This window comes from Ischnura elegans, chromosome X, assembly GCF_921293095.1.
Source record: "Ischnura elegans chromosome X, ioIscEleg1.1, whole genome shotgun sequence".
Taxonomy (NCBI): Eukaryota; Metazoa; Arthropoda; class Insecta; order Odonata; family Coenagrionidae; genus Ischnura; species Ischnura elegans.
This window is the reverse complement of record NC_060259.1, coordinates 82,684,445-82,709,748: the sequence shown is the minus strand read 5'-3', so window position 1 is coordinate 82,709,748 and position 25,304 is coordinate 82,684,445. Positions and strand designations below refer to the sequence as shown.

At 36.5% G+C, this 25,304-nt stretch overlaps 2 protein-coding genes across 2 annotated transcripts; one reads left to right on the top strand and one right to left on the bottom strand.

The window, feature by feature from the left end:
* The first annotated feature begins 12,502 nt into the window (after positions 1-12,502).
* On the top strand, positions 12,503-13,225 carry LOC124171196. The gene has a single exon (XM_046550335.1). It carries the CDS (start codon positions 12,503-12,505, stop codon positions 13,223-13,225), a length of 723 nt encoding a protein of 240 aa, XP_046406291.1.
* Positions 13,226-20,304: 7,079 nt separating this feature from the next.
* On the bottom strand, positions 20,305-22,608 carry LOC124171195. The gene is made up of 2 exons (XM_046550334.1): positions 22,340-22,608; positions 20,305-22,114 (listed from the first exon to the last, which is right to left on the bottom strand). Exon 2 carries the CDS (start codon positions 22,099-22,101, stop codon positions 20,305-20,307), a length of 1,797 nt encoding a protein of 598 aa, XP_046406290.1. The 5' UTR covers positions 22,102-22,114; positions 22,340-22,608.
* Positions 22,609-25,304: the final 2,696 nt, after the last annotated feature.

The following is a 25,304-nucleotide window of genomic DNA, read 5'->3' as shown; positions in this document are numbered from 1 at the left end:
TCATTTGGCTTAGTCTGGACTCGAACTCGGATCTCTCTAATTCTGGGAAGGTACCAGTTACAAAACCAAGTCACATTTACCAAGGTAAACCTCAAACTATAGCAAAATGTAAACATCAGATGTACACACCTTGTTTCATTAATTCAGCCTAATGTTCACCTTAGAAAAATTTGGCTTAGTGGTCCTAACCGATCAAATTATAACTCTATTCAAATTAATTCAGTCAAGACAAAAGAATCACCCACCTGAATTGCAAGTTCACAAGGTGAGGGCAAACACCGTGTCCTTTGTTCCCAGATTTTCTCAAATCTTTAAATGTTCTTTTTTTCACTTGGTTGGATGGATTGAAGAAAAATGTAACTACTTCCTCACGACGGGTGTCTTCACTAGGAACTTGTTCACTAAATGATCACACCAGCCCGCTAGATTGCAAATGATTCAGGAAGTGTTGAGTCAAACTGGTCTCCTTTCCAAATTCACGGAATACACCCTAAAGAAAGCATAAAATCTATTTTTAGGAAATTTCTACCAAAAGACAGTCACAAAACAGAAATTTAAAGCCAATTAAATATCAAAAAAGCCACTCAAAACATACATATGCCACGTACAACACCCACTCACTTAACTTGAAATAGTTTTTCTGAATTAGAAAAATGACACTCGATACTGCCACTCACGATCCTCACTTGTTACCTAAGCATTCATCCTAACATACTAAATGTTCACTTTAGACCCTGAATTATAGTTATCACAAAAGGTATCAGTAAAAGAGTATTTTTATGATGAATTGCCATTTTACTCAAGAAAAAGTTCAGTTTAAACCAAATCTAAAGTAATAAGAACACTGATTCTATTTTCTCGGATCTCGTATCACGACTCACTAATGTGATTCGTTCTGTACGAGTCGATTCATTTTCATACAGTTGGAATGACTCACATGAAAATATATTTTACACGTAACAGGAATGACTCAATGACCGTAATACAATTGCACTACACAAAACTAAGAACTATTTCACTCGCTGTTATAGTTGAAGTTTATAAAGTTACTGCAATTATATGCCTCAGAGGACTTTCACTTTCACACACATTCACTTCACAAATAATTTCTATCATAAATTTATATGCAATTGTTGCATAATAATATGTTTCGAAATTAATGTTTCACACATCAATTAAATTAGTATTTAACATACAATGATTGATCACTAGCTTCTATAAAACAATACCTTATTCCCAAAACGAAATTTCAAACGTCACTGAAAGGCCGAGGGTCTGGAAATCGTCGGCAGGAACGCTGCAATCTTCTTGCCGCCACTCTTTGACCAACTTCAGACCTTCAACTGAAATGAAAAGATAAATTTATTGTATTAAACACGAAAACACATTTTTAATTAACGAAGTTATAAAGGCCGTTTTACACGGTACACGGAATTGCGCAATCTGACTTACGTGCGAAGGCGCAATCAAAATTGCGTCGTGTAAAGCGGTGAATTGCTAGAACACATGCGAGAATGCGTGGATGCGAGACGGCAAAATAGCCCGTTCTAATTTCGTTCATGCATTCGCGCAATTCCACGTCATTTTTGAAATTAATGCAGCTCTAACCTGCGCAATTCCGTGCCCCGTGTAAAATGGCCTTAACGTAATTAACCTCAAATTATGCACTATGCAGGTATGCTTACGGATTATAGGGGATAAGGGAGGAAAAACTCGACAGTGAGAAGATTGTGCTTCGCCAATTCTGTCAACTCCTTCAACTGTCAGAACAAGAATGCGGCGAATGCTTGGGACACGTCACTCGCTTCCCCGCCAAACCCCGCCTTCCCGCTAACCGCCCCACCCTCTGCCTGTCAACTCCATTCCCCTGCCAGTCCCATGACTTAGGGGGAGGGGTTTCGCACATTGGCTGGTTTCGCGCAGGACGACGAATGGAGAAGTGGCGGCTAGCTCAAAAGGACTCTCCATCGCCGCCCCTCCCAAAGATTTGAAAAATGAAAAAAATTAAATACTCATTCAATAGGGTGGTTTCCTATTATTTTTTTATTGCCTTAATCGAAAGATTATTACTTCTGGAATACCCATTTCACGTTTTTTGATTTTTTAAATGATGATATCTATTTTAAAACCGAATACTTTGTATACTATGAATACACTAATTGTGGGTAGCGAATTGCAATCAATGCCTTTCGTTTTCTTTGATGAAGGTAACTACCCTATTTCGCTTAACTACTAATTTATTCCTTTCGCTTAAAACGAATTATACTCCGTAATGTGTTGTAAGATTGATTGGAGATTAATTTAAGCAAGCAAACACAGTAGTAATCAGGCACTTACCAGTCCACGGGTAAGCACTTCTCCGATCCGTTCGCCATGACAATCATCTCGCAACGGGTACTTGCCTATCACTCTCCCTTCAAACCCTTACTTACGGTGGGTTGGGGTGACACTTTCTTGACGTCACTTCCAGTGGCTGCTTGTGAGTCAAATGCTGGGTGGGGCACACTCCACCGGGGGGGTAAATTTTTTAAATATTTTATGTATTTTAGTGAGTTCTTCAGGCAATATTGAGACCACTAATTCACAAAACAATCACTAACACTAAAACACTAACAATCACTAACTCGATTAACTCACTACAACTAGGCCTATTTATATTAAAACAATTTGCACACAATAAGTCAACTGGTCACCAAAACTAGTTGATTAGTGCTGTAGTGCTCCTGGAGAAAATCAAATGAAAGAGTTTGATACTGCCTTTAATATATTTTGGTTGATTTGTACTGAAGTTGTTTCTTCAGTTTACCTTCCAATTATTAAGAATAAATAATAATGTGGGTGAGTCTTCTTTAGCAATAACATGCAGTCATATTTAATGCTTCCACTGTAACTGCCAGTGAAATAATTCTTTGTTTCTGTGAAGTGAATTTATATTGCGATTATAGAGTGAAGCGTGTAATGTGTGACAGATATTTACTGCCCATTGCTATTTCTACTGCCTATATTTTTAAAATAAAATTATTTTCTTCAAAGAGACTTCATCTACAAGAAGAGTACTCAATGATGTTAATATAATTTGAGTGTTTTGTGCTGCAGTAGATTCTTTAATTAATATCTTATTTATTACGCATAGATGTTTTGCTTGATCAAGTGTGTATTATTTTAATATGGGATAAAATACTCCATCGGTCGTGCTTGAGAAATAGTGAAAAGTAGTTCAATATAAATACTTGTTTACCAGTGATTGATGTCGTAGTGTTCATGGAGTTGTGAAGAAAAAACAAAGGCGAAAATGTGATATTGTGAAATCCGTACCATAATTGATAAAAAAAGTGGTGATAAATCATGATATGTTAAATGCTAAACCAAGCAACAACTTAACAATAATTGCATTTAAATTTATGGTAGAATTTTACTGCATATTTTTAGGATTGAATTTACTTTTTAAGTGTAGGTGTGTGAAAAAACAATCCTTTACGGCACATAAAGGCATTCATGTTGCACGACTCAACTGTGACAGCGAAAGAAATAATTCTTAGTTTTCGTGAAGTGCAATTACGGTTATTGTGTCATTCGTGTAACACGTGATAAAAAATATCATATGAATCATCACGAGTGTGTGTAAATGGTTCGACTCACGGATCACAGATCACGGATTACTCGTACAGAGCGAATCACATGTTGCATTCCGTGAGCCATGATCCGTTAAAAAGTTTTAGTCGTGTTCTTATTACTTCCTATTTTGTTTAAACTTAACTTTTCACTGTGCAAAAAGGCAATATATTATAAAAATACTAATTTTTCCATACCTTTTGTGATAACTAAAATATAAAGTGTAAAGTGAACATTAAGTATATTAGGAAGAGGCTCTTGGGGAACAAATGAGGATCGTAAGTGGCAGTATCGAGTGTCATTTTTCTAATTTAGAAAAACTATTTCAACTTAAGTGAGTGGGTGTTGTACGTGGCATATGTATGTTTTATTTGGCTTTTTTGATATTTAATTGGCTTTAAATTTCTGTTTTGTGACTGTCTTTTGGTAGAAATTTCCTAAAAATAGATTTTATCCTTTCTTTAGGGTGTATTCCGTGCATTTGGAAAGGATACCAGTTTGACTCAACACTTCCTGAATCATTTGCAATCTAGCGGGCTGGTGTGATCATTTAGTGAACAAGTTCCTAGTGAAGACACCCGTCGTGAGGAAGTAGTTACATTTTTCTTCAATCCATCCAACCAAGTGAAAAAAAGAACATTTAAAGATTTGAGAAAATCTGGGAACAAAGGACACGGTGTTTACCCTCATCTTGTGAACTTGCAATTCAGGTTGGTGATCCTTTTGTGTTGACTGTTATAATTTGAATAGAGTTAAAATTTCATCGGTTAGGACCACTAAGCAATATTTTTTAAGGTGAATATAAGGCTGAATTAACGAAACAAGGTGCGTACGTCTGATGTTTACATTTTGTAATAAGTAGTCTGAGATTTACCTTGGAAAAATGTGACGTGGTTGTGTAACTGGTAGCATACCTTCCCAAAATTTGGGACCAAGTTCGAGTCCCGGCTAAGCCAAATGATATTTTCATGGCAAATGACATCCTTGGTGTATATTTGAAACCGTGCGCGTGACTGCGTACAGAGTTACTTGTTATATGAAGGGAATTGGTGAAGTATGTTCCTTTAAGAGTGATACTGGTGGGTTAACGAAATAATTTATCTTCATTTCTCCGCAGTTTTGAGCTGATCAGTGTCACGATCGACGAAAGCTTGTGAAGGAAAATTGTATTTAAAGTAATCCCAAGCCTTGACGTCCTCTAAAACGTTGCCAGCAGTCTAAGGCCAATTTTAATCACCTCTAAGGGAATTTGGAATTGGTGGACTAGACGTGAGAAACGGTGCAAGAAAAGCAGAGAGGTGAGTTATTTGATATAGTTAGGGCAATTAATTAAGTATAAAATATGTAATATAAGAAATTATTTTGATAATTTATTATTACCTAGATGGAAAGCATAAAATAAATTATGTGTGATAGGGTAGTTAATTCCATACATTTACTCAGGTAGTACTGATAGTAAGTACAACGTATGAGAGCCTTATTTGCATTGGTCATACTTATGAGGACTAAAATTTATTTAGTGAGGGGTTATTTGGATATTCATAACATTATTCATCGTCATCAACTGGTTTTCTGCCTTTTATTGCCAAATCCCAAACAAGAACGTCCCTATTTCACTTTTTATGGTTTTATTCACCATTTCTATGCATATATTAAATAGGATGGGTGAAAAGCAGTATTCCTGTCTTATCTCCTTTCCCTGATCCATCCATTTTCTCAGATATCCATTAACTTTCATAGCTACCGTTTGGGTTTTGTACAATCCTCTTATCATCCTCCTATCCTTCCAGTCTACTTTCTTTATTCTACGAACTCCTATTTGCTTATCCCAATTTATCCTGTAAAATGCTTTTTCCAGATACATAAAGCCAAGCCTAGGCTTACCACTGTTCATCTTTGGCAATATCTTTCAACAATTGTTCTTAGTAGTGCAATAGCTTCTCTGGTCCCCCTTCCTCTTCAGAAGCCAAACTCCCCCTTACCTACATTCTCATCCATTATTCTCTCGAGTCTCAGATTCAGAACTCTCAACAATATCTTAGCCATATGAGAAATCAGACTGATAGTTTGGTGTTCTTCACACTTGCTGGTGCCTGCCACTTTTGGAATCTATATCTTAATTGTTTTTACAAAGTCCCCTGGCCATACGCCTTCATCGCATGTTTTGTTACAAACCTCAAACAAAGTGCAAAAATGGAGTTATACTTTATATACCACTATTAATACGACATAATAAGTTAATGATCCGACATGATTTCAAAAATGTGTGTGAGAGGTCTTCAATGAAGAAGTTAGACGCAAAAAAAGAAAACTTACATCTGTTGCCATTACTTGTTAATTCAAGGAAAAACAATGCCTTTTTTCCTATCGTGACCTACGCATTCATGAATAGCAAAACTTTTAACAATATTTTAAATCAGTGGAGAACGAGCTGACCAGTTGCCCCTTTTAGCAATTTTATCTTGGCTGTTATACTTAATACACTAAGCTATTCATCTCACATATGTTTCATTTAGCATTCTAGTCAGTCTTTAGTCTCTTTTCTGATCATTATGACACCGGAATGTCGAAGCGTCGTCTCAGAATTACCAACAATTAATGACAATATTCGCCATAAAGGTAGCCAGTGGGTAATTATTGGTGACGTAGCATTTCTCTCATCCATATTGCTCCTCATTTAGGAACTACCCAGCTTTCCAATCAGTTTAAATCTAAATAATCCCATTCAATCTCTTGGGAGACTTTGTTTCTTTGTTGTGTTATTGTGTTTGTGTTTGCCACAAATGTTTCTCCTTAAAATATTACAGTTCTCATCTCTCTTCTATCTGGATAATATAATTAAGGCATTATTATCCTTTGAAGACCATGGTATTTCTCCGGCTGAATCGGTTATCGCAGATGATTTTCTAAAGCTGGTTTAATGTGCTCTTTCCTGAAAAGAAATATGATCAACTTTAATGGTTTATTCATCATTGCTGTGCTAAATCCTGAGCTTAAAATTGAAGATCTGAAGTCATCCCACTCTATTCCAATGTCTGGATTGCTGTCTTACTGACACATATTCAATTTGCATACATCATGTAGACGTTCCTTCTATGCCATGTCTATCTATTTTCAACCATTTCCAACATCTCAAACATTCTACAATTTTTTTCTTTCGCCCTTGCATTTGTGCTGTGCTCCCGACCATCCTGCGTCCAATTTCCTCTAATCCATTTACATTCGAATAGAAAATGAGTTTCAAATTATTACTTAGATCACGGCATGTGTGTAAAATGATCTATCTCACCCTTCTGGTGTAAATTATATCATTGCTGAGCTAAATCGTGAGCTTAAAACTGAAGCTCTGATGTCATCCCCGTCCATTCTGATTTCCTTTGGATTGCTGAGCTACTCATAAGTGTTTAATTAGTGTATCATAAACAGACGTCCTGTGTTCCCACCATACTAGATACTATGTTCACGAATCCATTCACATGAGTCGGTATGGTGGCTAGAGTGTAAGCTTCGCACCGCGTGAGCTCTGGATCAAACTCCGACGGTAGCAGAGGCCTTTGAGCAGTTGACCGATCCTTTCGTGGGTGTTTTGTGTAAACCACTTCAAGTGCAACACTATTATTGTCTGATAGGATATTATGCCGTAGTACCCTTAGCACCTTTCCATAATAGTAGGATAAAGTATGTACCGGTTATCTCTCATTCCCTAGCCGCTTCTCTAACAATGCATATTATTCACATCATCGGACGTAGGTTCCAATTAAAAGTGCTTTATTTCCATACTCATAGCATTACAGGTTAATTCTTCCTGACAAAAGTTTTGCTCACATGGTGAGCACAACTTCCAAGCATAGTGTGCTCCCTACCTTGCAGGAGGTCATGACCTCTGTGAAGAAATAAAGCTGTAAGTTTGAATAACCTCGCACATATTTTCTTCAGTTTTGGTCCAAGAAAAGTTGAGTGGAGCCCTGAGAAATTAATGTTTTCTTCCAAAACAAAAAGTTGTATTGTAAGCAATTTTCTCAATGAATTTTGGATCCCATTATTGCAGGAAAATATTACTGTCAGCTCTTACTTCGTCCCTTGTACTCAGTTGCATTGACTGCTCAATCGCCATATATACCTGATTTATCTAATCGTTTCATTCAATTTTGGAATTATTGCAGGAAAATATTACTTGTTTAAAACTGTTAGCTTTTCCTTCATCCCTAGTAATCAGTTGCTATGACTACTCAATCGCCATATATGCCTGATTTTTTTCATATTACTTGTTGTACATATTATTCGATCATATTACATGCTTAGGAAAGTATTAAGAGTAGTATCTTGTCATGTCAATTTTTGTTGTTCGATAGTAACCTTGTTTAATTCAGTTACTTCAGGGTGAATAGAAATTAAAAAAGGTACATTTCAGACTTAAATGTGAATTACCATCGTGAGTGTGATAAAAAAGAACAATCCTTAAAAATCCGAAAAAAAAGAACAATCCTCCAAAACAAAAAGCTGTATTGTAAGCAATTTTTTCAAGACTTTTTTCAAGGGACTGAGAAAAGATGGCGGACAGCCACAGTACGTTGACTTATGGTTCTTGCAAATTACCGGCTGAATTATCGGGAAATATTATTCCCTGCGTTTTGTGTGATAATATATTTCATCACAAATGCACCGGCCTTAATTATATTTGTCTGAAAGTGCTTAACGATCACCATTTCATGAAATGGAAGTGTTTTTTATGTCGCCTACGGAAGTTCCCGATCGAAAAAATGGTGGCCGATATTGAAACACTCAAATGTGAATTTGAAGCTCTCAAAAACGATATTGCCCAGGATAAAACCTCAATCAAGAAAAAAGTGAATTTTTCTGATATAGTGAAGGCTGACGAAGAAAATGTGGCGAGTGATTGTGCCTTATCTGATAAGTCGATGCAATCAGTCGGCAGTTTTGTTGCCCGGTGCTCAACGCCCAAACAGGGTGCAAATTACCCAAAAACCACAACAGGTGTTTCCCCAAACTCTTCAGTTACAAAATTTGAAGATGTAAGAATCCTCAATCCTGAACTTGGAAATTCGGGGGTGTCCCACTCTTTGTCACACGATCCTGGAGTTCCGGTAAAAGCTGCCGTGGAAGTGAAACCTGATCATGCTGACGACGATACTAGTGGCTACATTACTGTACGTCGCCGTAGTAAATCCAAGAAAAAAACTTTCTTTGTGTGCGGGAATAACGTTGAGGATAAGGAAAATTCTTTTGGTTTGCCGCGAAGAGCGTGGTTCTATCTAAGCCGAATCAAGGTGGGAACGACGAGTTCACAGATAGTTAAGTACTTAAAATTCAAGTTCCCTGAGCATGAATTTTCTTGTGATGTGATATCCACGAATGAAATAGGCTGTACCTTCAAGCTTGGAACTGATTATTCACTGATTAATGTTATGTATCAAAAATCTACTTGGCCGAATGGTGCGAAAGTTAGTAGATTTCATTTCAATCGTAAAGCATCGATCGAGTTGACTAATCTACCCAACGCCGATATTGGGCTAACAAGTACATCTGATAAACAAACAATAAATAAACTATCAAAGCCCCCAAGCAATGAGAGGGTTTTGAGATCAAACTCTGGAAACTTAGACCATAAAACTGCTACAAACTGCTCTTGACTAGAAAACCATAATTCCCAGAATGACTGTTGTCTTGATATAGGTTTAAAAGTGAAAAATGCTGGTTTAAAATTTCTTTTTGTCAATATTCAGAGTCTTAAAAATAAAAACCTTGAGCTCGAACTACTACTGAATGAAATAGGTACTGATGTTCTAATTCTCGCTGAGCATTGGCTATGTAAAAGTGAAATATCCATTTGTGCCATTGAAGGTTTCCATCTAGTTTCATCTTATTGTCGACAGCAATTCAGATGTGGTGGTGTTGCTCTCTACTGTCGTCCTAAGGTACATATCATTGATTTAAATATTGATCACTCGATAGAGAAATTGTGTGAATGCCTAGCTGGTCTACTGAAAGTTAATCACCAAAGTTTTGCCGTTTTATCTATATATAGGGTACCCTGTGGAAATTTTAATGATTTTCTACATGTTATGAATGATGTTCTTGTGTTTGTTCTAGCCAGAAACGTTGATGGCTTAATAATATTTGGGGACTTTAACATCAACTACTTAAAAGACTCAAGCATGAAAACTGATTTCCTAAATCTACTCAACTCCTTTGGTCTTCATGTTGTAAACATTGATCCCACAAGAATAACCCCACAATGTCAGTCCCTTCTAGATTATTTCATTACGGACATTCCAACATCCAAGCTGGTGTGTAAGACTCTTAATACTGGCCTCTCAGATCACTTAGGCCTTAATGTATATATTGATTTTGGTAAAGCCACATGCAAACCCTCCCCAACATATTTAACTAAAAGACATTTTCATTATGACTCACAGACTGAATTCACAGTCTACCTGGCACAGGAATCCTGGGATAATGTTTATGATGCTTCTGATGGTGATAGTAAATTTAATGCTTTCTATAATGTTTTTGTAATGTACTTCAATTATGCATTTCCACCCAGAAAGACTAAGCAAAGGAAAACAGACCGTACCCTAAAAATTTACTCTCCAGAGCTCATAGCTATGTCCAATCATGTTCGTACGCTTCACTCTCAAAGGAAATTGAATGATCCAGCCTCACACCAAACATATCTAAAAGCAAGAAAGGAATTCAAGACCCTACTCTCTGCTACCAGAAAATCTCTAATAGATAATTACATAAAGAACTCTAGTAATGTAATAAAATCAACGTGGGATGTCATTGGGAATCTGACAAGAGCTTCCTCTCAGGAAAGTCACCCGACCTCTATGAAATTCAATGGCTTCAATGCCACAGAGCCTATGAGTATTGCTGACATGTTCAACACTTATTTTTGCAATATTGCTTCTCAGCTTACAGCTAACATACCATCACCCAGCACTAGCCAAAGTCATTCACTCCATGCAATGTTTCTCTATCCAACTGATTCCTCTGAGATTATAAAAACAATAAATTCTTTCGACAATAAATTTTCTGCTGGGCTTGATGAAATCCCTATGCCTGTATTAAAAACTGCCTCCAATCTCATTTATATGCCCATGGCTGATATTGTCAACTCATCCTTCTCTTCAGGTCAGTTCCCATCAGCTCTAAAATGTTCTCGTGTGCTCCCTGTTCACAAAAAAGGCTCTCGTAGTGAAGCTGATAACTACAGACCAATATCTATTTTGTCAGTTTTCTCCAAGCTATTTGAAAAATTATTTTATACACGACTGCTGGGCTATTTACTATCTTGCAACTCACTCTGTGACAACCAGCATGGTTTTAGACCTGGCAAATCCACTATCTCTGCCTCTTTTGAGCTAGTTGATAACATCTTACTTGGCCTAAATGACGAACTCCTAACTGTAGGAATTTTCTTTGACTTAACTAAGGCCTTTGACCTAATTGATCATAGTATCCTAAAAAACAAGCTCATCACTCTTGGCATCACTGGTCCTGCCCTAAAATGGATTATGTCCTACTTAAGTGACAGACAACATAAGTGTTTAATTAGTGTATCATAAACAGACGTTATGCTGTGTTCCCACCATCCTAGATACTATGTTCACGAATTCATCAAAATGAGTCGGTGTGGTGGCTAGAGTGTAAGATTCGTACCGCGTGGGCTCTGGATCAAACCCCGACGGTGGCAGAGGCTTTTGAGAGGTTCCCCGATCCTTTCGTGGGTGTTTTGTGTAAACCACTTCAAGTGCAACACTATGCTTGTCTCATCGGACATTAAGCCGTGTTACTCTTGGCACCTATCCTTACTAGTAGGATAAAGCATGTACCGGTTATTTCTCCACCTCTCCATCCCTAGCCGCTCCTCTAACAATACATATTATTCACCTCATCGGACGTAAGCTCCAATGAAAAGTGCTTTATTTCCATTTTCATAGCATTAAAGGTTAATTCTTCCTGACAAAAGTTTTGCTCACATGGCGAGCGCAACTTTCAAGCATTTACTCTATGAGCCCTACCTTGCAGGAGTTCATGACCACTGTGAAGAAATAAAGCTGTAAGTTTGAATAACCTCGCACATATTTTCTTCGGTTTTGGTCCAAGAAAAGTTGATAGTGGAGCCCTGAGAAATTAATGTTCTCTTCCAAAACAAAAAGCTGTATTGTAAGCAATTTTTTCAATGAATTTTGGATCCCATTATTGCAGGAAAATATTACTTGCTTAAAACTGTCAGCTCTTAATTCGTCCCGTGTACTCAATTGCATTGACTGCTCAATCGCCATATATACCTGATTTATCTAATCGTTTCATTCATTTTTGGAATTATTGCAGGAAAATATTACTTGTTTAAAACTGTTAGCTTTTCCTTCGTCCCTAGTAATCAGTTGCTATGACTGCTCAATCGCCATATATGCCTAATTTTTTCATATTACTTGTTTTACATATTATTGGATCATATTACATGCTTAGGAAAGTATTAAGAGTAGTATCTTGTCATGTCAATTTTTGTTGTTCGATAGTAACCTTGTTTAATTCAGTTACTTCAGGGTGAATAAAAAATAAAAAAGGTACATTTCAGACTTAAATATGACTTACCATCGTGAGTGTGATAAAAAAGAACAATCCTTAAAAATGGGTTTATGTATAATTTTTCAAACATTCTCTCTGCTTGATATTGCTTACAAATTTTTTTTCCAATCGGATGAATATTTTCTCACTCCCCTGTTTCTTCATGCAGGAGCAGACCTGAAAGCGTGATCATAGTGTAGCGGCAGAATCCCAGAATCCTGAAACGACCTTACACCGGAGGGAAGGTCTCAGCCCTGATCACCTTGCATTCTGCCCACTGAATCAACCATTCAAAATGACCGAAGAGATACTGGCGACAGTTAAGGCCATCGATAATAAACAAACCGAGCTGTGTAAAGCTCTATTGATTTGTCAAAGTACGGTCAATGACCATGGATGGATGTTAGACAACCTAAGCAAATTTGTTAGTAATGCATATGATCAGTTTATGGATATATCCAGAGAGATGTCTGATATGAAAATCAATTTTCAAACATTTCAATATCAATTGAATGCACTTGAGCAGGTCTCCTTGAGAAGCACACTTGAGATACATGGAATCCCGTATCGTCAAGGTGAAAGCGCGATGGGCATCGTGGGCAACGTGTGTAGGGTTCTCAAGGCAAGAGTAGACGAAAGAGATGTTGAATACGCCTATCGTATCACGTTTAACGGGCCAGCTGATGGCAGAATAGCTCCCATTGTGGTTCGCTTTTCTAGATCTCTGCATGCTGAACGGCTCATGAAGGCCAAGAAACTGAAGCGAAACCTCACCACCGGCGATCTAGGAATGCAAGATTGTGCCCCAATCCCTTTCTTTATCAACTTTCGTCTGACGACAGTGAATAGGAAAATTTTCTCTAAGGCATGGCAGCTTAAGAAGCAAGGGGTTATCAAATGTGTTTGGATTAGACACGGCAAGATCTTTGCTCGCAGGGAAGATGGTATGGAGAAAGTGCACATTCGTAACGAATTTGAAGTTGATGTACTGTTTGCCAAAGCTGAAATTAGCGATTGAGGATGAACGATCTCAGTTTCATAAGCTACAACCTCTTTTTGGGAATTTTCTAACGCCACTCGTGAGGAAATTCACTTTAGTATTATTCTGTAGAGATCTCTCATATTTTTCCGAAAGGATATTTTTGTTCCAGGTGAAATTTCAGTTGCACGAATCATTGCTATTTTTCTTCTGAATAGGATGATAAAAATAATGTTTTTTAATTACTCTTATCTTTTTTCATTAATTGTGCAAAGTATGCCTTTCGAAATAACATTTTCACTGAATGGTCGAGTTGAGCAGCTTTTGTAGCGTGTTGTTACCTACCATATCCACGTTAGTCGTTCTCAAGTACCTCATGGTTATGGGTGAACTAAATTTTTCCATTTCATAACATTAATATAAACAATATTAATGGTAGTACTGAATATAACATTCTTGATATACAGTAATCTTGTAATCACACTCAGTAATGTTTAATCTTGAGACAGGGTCTACCAAATATTAGTCAGAAAAAGAATGGATTCCGGTCAAACACTGAGATAGATAATTTTTTGTATTAAGACCGTATTTTATCAATGGGAATACAGGTTTATGTAGCTTTAATTTATCAGTAATATTAACTCTTTCGACGCATATTATTTAGTTCAACAATGCGCTACAGGAGATCTAAACTAAGAATTAAGACACACAATCATCTCAACCAGCGATTCATGTCTATGATAGGCATAAGTCTGGCCGTATCAGTATTGTTTTATTAACTATTAGAAGGAAATGAATATCATTACTTTTGAGTAATCAGGTTTAGTTATTTTAACCGTATTTTTAGTTGTTGGAAACAGATCTGCTTGACTTTTCCCCAAAAGACAAATAATAGAGATCTTATTCAGTCTACTAATTATTTTCAGCAACTCAAACATTGTCCTAGTTATAAAATAATGTGATACAAATGAAAGATAATTTTCATTCTCTAAAACATAGAACCGCAGTTTTGCCTAAGTAACTTGTTTTTGGAAATAATTTAAATGCTGTTCACTTAAGAATGTGTCATAATAATTTTCTTTTTGTCTTATTTACTTCACATGTCTCCAGAAGGAAGTATGTGTGCCATGTAGAATTTTATTAACACTTATTTTGCCTGCATAAATGCTTATTTCACATGCCACTTTAAATTATAGCATCACAGAAGAATGGTAATATAAATAGAAAGTTTACTACGAGTCATAATTCATACATTTGTTTTGCTTCAATTTTTGGTGTCTGAACATGTTTAATATGTGGTAATTGCTCTTAAATAACCTGTGCTTGAAAAAATGTAGTGTCTGTTTACTTACAGAAGTATCATAAACACATTTTTTGTCCTATTTTATTCACGTTTGTTTAAAAGGAAATTTTTGTGCCACATATATTTCAAGAATACCTGTTTTTACAGCATGGAATTTGATGTCACACACTGTTTTTATTTTGACGTGAGTTTTCATTGAAACATTGCTAAAGACTTGAATGTTAAGTAGATTTTATCCACGAGTAATACTTAATACATTTCTTCGCCTCACATTTGGGCGTCTGAACATTTTAAATACGTAGAAATTGAAACCAAATGAAATGTGTTCGAAAAATATTGGGACTTTTCACTTACAGATGTATCATAAAAATTATATGTTGTCCAATTTCTTTTGAATTATAATTTTGTCTAATTTCTTTTGTATTGTTATTTTGCCTTATGACTAATTTTTAGTGGCATATTAAAGTGAAAATGAGCTTGTATTACATGTATGCCATGTACTGTTTTTTTAACCTTTTTATAGTTTTTAAGAATGCAATGCATTAAAAGTGTGTGTCTGTATCATTTTACTCTTTAGGCCTTGCCATGGAAAATAAATTCCGTACCACTTTTATTCTCATGTTTAATTTTGATGAATTTTTATTTGGTTTGGTATATTTCTGAGATGCCGTGTACCTAATTTAATTTTGTCAGTATTTACTAATATTCTGATTCCACAGGTTTTTTTTCCAAATGCCAGCGGTTCCTGTTATAAATCAGTTTTTTTATTTTGTAAAACGGTTTTTGTAATAAATGAGTCTCGCCTCCTATGGCGGAATTGATAGTAGTTGCCTCAACTTGAAGCAACTCAGATTTCTCTAATCCGTTTATATCAATTAAAATCAATGCAAAATTTTTAATTTCATGGAAAATTCATGATACACTTGGATTTGACATGGCGTCAGTATTAGTGGTCTATAACGTATGCCTATAATATAATGAACATTTATGTGTCGTCCATTGCTTGAAAATCTGTTTTGAAAAGATAAAACGGAAATATTAGCCCGCAGAAATACCAAAAGTTTCTCCATTCATCGTCAAATTGACTTCGATAATCAAGGCTAAAAAAATTCCTGGAGAATAGGTCATAACCTCAACTATAACGTCCTCTATTATGTATGACCTGTACTGCAGGAATGTTAGATCATTAATTAAAAGAGGTGAAGACAAGAGAAAAGCGAAAATTTAATAATCAAGCAAAATTTCTCCGCGCCGACCATTGCGCGAAGATACCCGAGCTCTGCAGAGGCAAGGTGTAATGTCACCCATGCCTTATTGATAATAACTGTCTCAACTCGAAGTAACTAAGATTTCTCTAATCGGTTTATGTGACTTAAAATTTATGTTAATTTTTAATTTTCTCGAACATGTTACATTGGTGATGGCCATATTTCAAAAAGGAAATATTGAAATTCATGGCACACTATGGATTTGACGTGGTATTTGTGATCAATAACGTGCATCCACAATGTATTGAACATTTATGGGTCATCGATAGGTAAAACATTGGTTTTGAAGAGGCGAAATGGAAATATTTGCACGAATAATTACTAAAAATTTCTCCATTTGTCATCAAAAGAAATTTTAGAAAATGACTTGGTCTGAGATGCGGGTTACACAATTTGGTTTTGTCAGCAACATTCTACTACTAATATTCTAATACCACAGGTTTGTTCCACATTTCAGCTCATCGTACTGTTGTAAAAAAGGATTTCCGTTTCATAATACGGTTTCCGGAAGAAATTAGTCTCACCTCTCTTGACAGAATTGATAACAGTTGCCTCAACTTGAAGCAACTCAGACTTCTCTAATCCTTTAATGTCACTCAAAATGAATGCTAACTTTTTGATTTTTTTTAAATTCATGACACACTATGGACTTGGCGTGGACGACAGCATTAGCAGTCTATAATGCATGTCCTAAATGTAAGTAACATTTATGGGTCGCCGATAGCTAAAAATTCTGTTTTAAAGAGGCAAAACGAAAATATTAGCACGAATAAATACAAAAAAATTGTCCATTTATCATCACGAGAAATTTTAGAAATGGACTTTAAAAATCAATTAAAATTTCTCCAATCTTTTTGTCGAAATAAACCTGAATTTCTTTGAATGGCTCTTAGCCACCGGCTTCTCCTTGTATTTTGATATCAAACAAATTAGTAGCTTACTAGGCGCCTTTTGGAGGTATTTCTACACCCAGGTCTTAAGGAAGCCTATTCTTCGAACTCATCTCGCTTGAAAATTACAATGCAAAGGAGTTTGGTCGATGCATTGAGCGGGCATTGCAAAACTTGGATGAAATTTCAGAATTTAAACAATCTTGCCTGTATATTTCTCATCTTTGACGTGAAATATCAACTTTGTGCCAGTAAAATAATACCTACTGACATAAAAATGAGGCGTGGGATCACTATTTTGCAGTGTAGGCACGCTTTAATCACCCGTGTTGGAGTTCTGATAGGCCAGCTGAGGACTGCTTCGAGCGATGTTCAGCAACAGGTTACGTCATCGGGGCTTTCTAAGCGGATGCTTGTGGTGATGTAGTTTTCGGTGCGCCACAAAATTTTTATGTATTGATCATTCAAAATCTCGTGACGGAAAATTCGGATTTACTTGCGTTTTTCGTTTTTGAATTGAAAAATAATTTTCTATCCGTCAGTCAAATAAATAAAATAATTAAATAACTCTATAATTTGAGCATTTTTATGATATTTTTCAAAATTCACCGTTAATCACGCGGAAAACGAAACCCTGTTCTGTTAGTAGCAATGGTCTTTAATGAATAAGGTTACACTTAAAACCAATCCAATACGATCTGAGAATCGGTCCAAGCATATATTTTTAGGATCTCAAATCTTTCCAAATTTTTTCCAAAAAAGATAAAAAACGGCATAGGAGTTTAGGTAATACATCCGCTCCCTGTAACTTAAGCCTTGGAATGGATAAGGCTTTCAAAGGAGCAACTTTACTTATAGGCGCAACTAAATGAATATTAATTTCTAATTCTGCGATCCTTCTTACATGCACCACACCGCACCTTAGCCGCACTCCGATGCATCACAGAATCCGATCTGTTGCGGCTTTGAAGTAGACTGCGGTAAAATATATCCTGGGGTAAATGACTTTGAGAGACAAAATAATCCCATTGCATAGCCATTCTTTCTCTTTGGGAATTGTCCCAAGATAATATTTCATTCCACAGCGATTGCATCAACATTTTAGCCCATATTGTCACGCGAGACACAGCCCCAATATTTGACCAAAGGGTCAAAAATTCTGGCAATGTTCCACAGCAGCTTTCTTTTTTTAATTTACCACAGCATCAAAATTGTCGTGGTAGGAAAAAGTATCGGCTTTCGGTGAACAGTGCATTCCAAAATCCTTTCAAAGGCCAACATCGCTCGATTCAATTTTGAAATTGATACCCGTTTCTCCTCGGGGATATTAATTAATAATTTCGGAGCATTTGCCCATTTTCCTAAGGGAAAGCCACCTGATAAGAGCAAGGAATTTAATGGATTGTACAAATCTAGCGCATCTGGAACCAAGCTCGTTCCCATGACGATGTCATCCACATACGTGTTATGGAGTTATGAAGTTATGTATTTATACGTCGAGTACCTGTGAGGCTAAGGGGAAATTTCTTTCTTACATCACTAGCGTGCTGATATAAAGTTCTAATTGCTAAAAATAGCGATGAAACAATACCATATGTCACAGTATTAAATTGATAATCTAACAATGGGGACGACAGATCCTCTCGAAATACAACGTGTTAATGTGGACAATGGTCGGGAGGTAACAAAATTTGTCGATATGTTTTGGTAATGTCGGCTGTAAACGCTACCTCGTGTGTCCTAAATCTGATTAAAATATCAAAAATGTCGCTTCAAAGTTTGGGACCGGTCTCTAATTTTATTTTATTTATTTATTGGTTTTTATTGTTTTCCCAACAGCAAAATTACTGGAAAAACACTACTGATAGAAAGTATATAAACATAATACAAAAATACAACCCCAGTTTTTTAGAATATAACACATCAAATTTAGTCGTGATAGTTCATTAACAATATTAAAGCCTTAGAATACTCATTTCTTCGTTGAAACAAATTAAGTTCATTACAATATTTATTATATGTCTTACACATTCTACGTAACGGTGAATTTTTTGCTTAATCATGTTTCGCATAATTTAAGTAAAACTAAGATTCGGGCCTCAAATTAACATTTGAAGCATACAAATTTAAACTCGCCAAGCAAAACTGGCATTCTCCATTATTTATAATGTCAAATAAATATGTAAGATCTTTAACATGCCTTCTCTTTTCTAAACTTTGACAGTTAAACAGTTTCAACAAGCTTTTATACGGTACATAATTCTCTTGAGCGGGGTAAATATTGAAACAAATATAATACCTAATGAATTTCTTTTGAATTTTTTCAATCTCTTCAATGTACTTTTTGGAATATGGCGCCCAAACCATTGATCCATATGCTAATTTACTTCTAACAAAAGAGAAAAAAATACCAGTATTTTCAGAGCTTTGCATGAGTTTGTGTACTTTGATACTCTGTAAACAAAACCCAGAGGATTACTGGCTGACAAGATTACATTCAATATATGAGGTACAAAGGTCAAACGTAACTCCCAAATCTTTGAGTTCATTAACTGCGTTCAAATTGTGACATGGCATGCTGTATGTATACTTTACAGGGTGTCTTTTTTCTTGAATAAGGCATAGTTATATATTTTTCAAAGTTAAAGTATAAGTATTTGTATTTGACCATTTTATCAGACCATTTAAATCATCTTGTAATAATGAGCAATCCATTTCATTATTAATTTCTTTTAACATCGTCAGCAAACACGCTGAGTTATTAATCATTTTAGGTAAATTATTAACGAAAATCAAGAACAAAAGGGGTCCTAAATTGGATCCCTGAGGCACTCCGGAAATCATTGGCGCAGCGAGGGGGTGGTTTTGGGGGATAAACCCCCCCCCCCCCCCCCCCAAAGCTCGGAGAAATTTTTTATTTTAATCCATTTTACTTATTTGGATCAGTATTACTTATAGAATAAAGATAAGATTTATCAAATATCCCTCAGAAAGCCGTAAAACTCGCCATTTTGAACCATTATTCTTCAAATGTTTCTGAAGCAGGGCCCCCGCAACTCCTGCTTATCCTGGTAAGAATGCAATACCCCCACAACCGTAAGTTTTAGCTGCGCCTAAAATCCCCCTAGCCTTAATTCCTAGCAGCGCCCCTGCCGGAAGTGACAATGTGCCCATCAGGAGAGTAGGGGAAGGTGTTGTACCTTGGAACAGATTTTGGTTTTTTAATCATTTTGATACTTTAAAGGAGAGGTCGGAGGTTCTGCCTGTTTCCATTCTTTGGTACCACTATTGTATATGTTTTCTAAATGCCATTCAGATAAATAATAAACAGATCCTTAATGCAATCATTTAATTTTGATATCAATGACATGTGTTCCAAGGTACAGTGACTTCTTGTACCTTGGAACATCTCATGTTGTACCTTGGAACATGGCTTGTATAAATCTGGCAAACGTATTAGCAGTCCATCTAATCTTTTAATATGAAAACATCTATACTCATACAAATACTAAGTGAACATTTAGCAAACGTTATGTCCTAATTCATTGAGTTTAATTCTGGTACATGAAAAAATCCTCTTTTTGAAATTTGCCTTGGAGAGTTAATACCACCTAAAATATCTTCCCATGGATATATTAAAATGTCTTCTTTCTCTGGTCATTTCCATGACTTTTTTGATTTTGTCATTGAGCTAATGGTTGCCCCATCATCATTAACATTGATTATTTTCCCAGGATACAATTCGTTATCATATGTAACTGCTACAAACTGCCCCACTGCACGAACAACACTTTTTAGAGGAAGAACATATTTCATGCTTTTTTCTCCCATACCCACTGCAATGGCATTTTCTTCGATTTTGTCTTCAGCATCTTGTTCAAGTATTTCTTGCACACTCACTTCTTTATATGAAGAATCTTGACAAATCACCTGTTCGCACTCGTCCCCACTATCGTCTATTATCAACTTACGTTTAACGGGCTTTTTCTTCTTACTGATACCACTTGTTTTCTGTGCTGCAATTTCCTCCTTGTTGGGTGTGTCTGTTAGAATTCTAGATTTTCCTTTTGCTCTTCCTTTAGAAGTCCCCTTCCTAGGCAGCGCCTTTGGAAACGGTCTGATCATCACTGGTGAGATTGTAGGCTCTTCACTTGTTGAAGGTTTACTCACCAATTGCAGTGGCTCATGCCTTTCTCCTGGATTCAGTGCTGGATCGGGACGGTCTGAGACATACGAGGAAAGAAACTCATCTTCCTGAAAAATGTCCTCATTCAGTGGCGAGATGCCAGTAGCACTAAAACCACTCAGAATGTTGCTGGTAGTAAAAGCAAGAGGAAATGCTCTGCCCACCAATTGAGCAACATCATACACTGACACAGATTTCCCTGGGTTGGAGGACATCCAGTTATTCATTGCCCTATTATAATGCATCTTGAAAGAACCAAAAACTGTCCGATCTAGAGGCTGAAGTTTATGTGAAGTGTGTGGAGGAAATGTGATCATAATTATTCCTGAAGCTCGGGCCTTCTCAATAACTGGGATATTCACATGGCTATCATGGTTGTCAAGGAACATGAGAATTGGTTCCTCTTTTGAAGGCTTTGCATGTTGTATGAAATGATCTAAAAATTTCAAGAATAGACTCTCATTGGACCACCCGGATGGGTTAGCACCTCCTATGCTACCTACTGGAGCTCCAGTTAACATGAAATCCTTGAAATTTACTCTCGGAAACACAAACATAGGAGGAATGTGATTCCCAACAGCGTTAATTGCAGCAATCATGGTCACATTCTGTCCCCTTTCTCCAGAAGTCATACTTCCCAACTGTTTTATGCCTTTTGGAGCCACAATTTTCGGTGGTACGTGGACCGTTGATAGCCCTGTCTCATCCACATTGTAAATTTGATGTGCAGGAAATGGACCATGCTTTTCCAGAACAGTTTTAACATTTTTAAAGAATGCTTGTACATTGAATTTATTAAAGCTTGTTGATCGAGCAAGAGACGTTGCTTCAGGCTTCCGAAGTGCAACCGAAGCTTCATGTTTCTTCATAAAATTTCTCATCCATTCACCTCCGGCAGTTTGGTTTTCATCCCACTGTTGAGGATATTTAACTTTGTTTGCTTTAGCATACTGGTATGCAAGCTCCCGTATCTCCCATTTCGTTAACCCATAATGCAGAAGAGCTGCCTGCTTTATGTAGTCAAGCAGTTCCTCCTCCATTGTAATATTAAAAACTTGTTTTACTGCATTTGTTGCTTCATATTTATACACATCTGAACCTGACTGTTTATGAATTTCAATATGTCTGTGTAGTGTTCCCAATTTTACTGTAAAATCTGCACATGCTTGCCGCAATGACATTTCACCATTTATGACTGCCATAACTGCACATTCAATATTTTCTTTTACAACTGCTGATCGTTTCTTACCTTCTTTACTTCTAGGCATATTCTGGCCTAACCTAAAACAAAATAGATACTGGTATGTAGCTTCATCATAATTGTCTTTAGTAAGTAATTTACAAAAATGATTCATGTTAGTGTACCTTGGAACATGTTCCAAGGTACACTAACAATAGTGTTCAGAGGTACACCAACTACAACATTCATTTCCAAACACCGACTTCTTCATATAAATTACAACAATTAACATTAAAATAAGTAGTAATAGACACAGTTATACTTACAGTTTAAGAACAACTAGATGAAAATTCACTAACAATCGTGATGAAGATTCAGTCAATCGAAAATACTATCTCTGAATAATTACTTTTTCGCCACATAAAATTCAACTGGAGTTTACATCAAAACTTGTAAACATCAGGCAGCCATTTCAAAACAATTGAGCATCTACTGGAGGTAGCTTCACATAGTTCAAACCATTCCCACTAGATGCCATGGTAAGTACTAAATATCTTCAATGTTCCAAGGTACAAGTGTTCCAAGGTACAACACCTTCCCCTACTTATTGAATACAAAATATTGCTTTCTTTGACGCAAGTATGATCTAAGTAGGTTTAATAAGTTGCCTTTTATACCAACATTAAACATTTTCTTGATCAAAATATCATGGTTTACTGAATCGAAAGCTTTTTTAAAATCCAGATGTACTACATCCATCTGACGTCCCTTGTCCAAAGAATTCATAACATGCTCTGTATGGATGATCAGATTTTTAGTGGCTGATCTATTAGTTACAAATCCGTATTGAAAGTCGCTTAACTGATGGTTTATTTCAAAATTTAAATGCTTATGAATAATGTGTTCAAAAACTTTGGCAAATGCTGAAATAATGCTGATTGGACGGTAGTTGGCTATGTCGCTGCGTTCACCTTTCTTGAATACCGGACAAACCTTAGCAATTTTCCACCTTTCAGGAAATATGCCAGTTTTTAAACTGAGGTTGAAAAGATTGCATAGAACGGGAGCTAAAATATTTTTACACCCTTTTATAATATAAGCCGGTATTTCATCTGGCCCTATCGACTTTTTTGCTTTTAATGCCTTAATAGCATAATGAACCTCACTTAAGGTTATATGGTCCAATGTTATGAAGCAATGCATTAGGTGATTATTATATACATCACTGGTATTTTTTTAAGTTTTCTGAAGGGGCATAAACCGAGACAAAATAGTTTTTGAAATCATTAACAATTTCATCAGGGGTATGGTATTCATTCTTATCAAATACCATGTAATTAGAGCTATATCTATCTGGAGTTATTTTTAAAATGAATTTCCAAAAAATTCCAGGATTAACATTACAAATGTCCTGGTTTACTCCATCTATATAAGCATTAAATGCGATCTGAATGCCGGATTTTACTTCTGATCTTAGTTTGGTGTACATATATTGGTGATACGGGAATGCATTTCTCTTGACTTTTTTCTATGCATGTCCTTCCGTTTTATTTTTTTTTATTAAAGCGTAGCTGTACCATTGAGGACATTTGAATCTTGAGGATTTACATTTTGGAATTGATGCATCCATTGCTTCGGTGAGATATGAATAAAATGTATCCAATCTCAAGTTAATATCCTTAACTTTGGTGATGGCTTCCCAATCTTTCACTGCTAATTCCCTGTATAATTTTAGAGAGTTACCCTTTTTAAAATTATAAGAATTACCAGAGGTTATAACAACTTTTTTATTTATAGGTTTAGTTAGAAGATCAAATGTTAAGTAGGGTGATGTCTATCTTCCTTCAGCAGTGTCATATCCTCACGCACATGAGTAATATTAGTGTAATTGAAATTAGTGAATACCAAATCAAGTAATTTGCCATCCGGATTCTTAACAGTATTTTTTTCTCTAAGTCCCATTAGGCTCAGAAAAACTCCCAATTCCAAGCAAACAGGTTTTTTTCCCGTCGCCTGAGAGGACATATAATCAGGGCAGTTAAAGTCTCCTACCATTAAAACATTATGCCCCAATATATTGCTACATGATAACTTCTCAAGTTACATATGTCACCTAGATACCGAATTCATCATTCAATGAATTCCCGAGCGATGTCTTCACTGAGGCATCGAAAACAATACGTATTTGACTGCCCTGAGAAGCATCCTTGAACACGGCATGATGGAGTAGATAATACGATCCAGGACTCGCAGACCTGGACACATGTGCCAGCGATTCGTATTCTTTCATGTGAACTATGGGTAAAGGTGGTGGCAGTAAGCAGGCAGTAATATATTTTTTAATGCAATTTATTGCCTAAAAATTAACTTAAGACAAACCAAAAACCGTGCCAAAAAGACGACCACGGCACACGGAACAAAGGAGAAGGGGTTACGGGAATAATTTGGAAAGTGGAAAAGAAATGGCTCCCAAACTTACGTAGTTTGGCGAATCTGGCGGCGAGGCAGCCCCGGAGCGGCATTGAGGTGAGAGGGCACAACATGCCACAAAGGGGCGAATCCCAAAAAAATTTACCTAGCTCTTATAAAAAGTCGTAGTAGCTTCTTCTTTATAATAATACTTGCAGTAGCCATTGTGTTGTTTTTTTCTATTGTAACTAGTATACGTCCCACCATAGTTAAAAATACCATCGAATATGTCACAAAGAAAAACCTAGATAAATAACCTTGCTTGCATATATTATAGGCCACGGATCTTCTTGCTCTCCCAAATATATAGGGAGCCCGCAATTTGATTCCTTCCGCAGCGACGGACTGGGACAGTCGACCGGCTAGGGCTAGTCCGAAAACTCGGGCTACGCTCTGTAGTGAGGTCGTACTTCCACTGCTTACAATGGGCTGTTCTCGATGTAATAGAAGCTTCCCACGGATCGGATCCCCAGTAGACGGCTCACATAAATCCATGGTACTCCCCTTTAAAACGAAATTTCCTCGATAATCGGCGCTCAGGGTTCATCCGTGGAGTAATAGCATGGCCATGAGAATCTCCCAGAGTGGGAGGATATGCCTTAAACGGCAACATAACTTCAATCTATCGTCTGGATTACGATGATGTGTATTTTGAAACACCGCTTCGCATGGCATGTCTTCAGGTCTCCGTTGAATTACGATCTATACTTCTTCCACCTCCCAAAACCTGCTCAACTAATTGAGAATAAACGTCTCCCTCTTACAAATTTCCAGCAAAATTGCGTGAGGAAGTGGCTGAGGGGTGATAATTGGACAACATCA

Coding starts and splice junctions, on each gene's coding strand:
- LOC124171196 (XM_046550335.1), top strand. CDS start 12,503: ATGACCGAAGAGATACTGGCGACAGTTAAGGCCATCGATAATAAACAA.
- LOC124171195 (XM_046550334.1), bottom strand. CDS start 22,101: ATGCCTAGAAGTAAAGAAGGTAAGAAACGATCAGCAGTTGTAAAAGAA.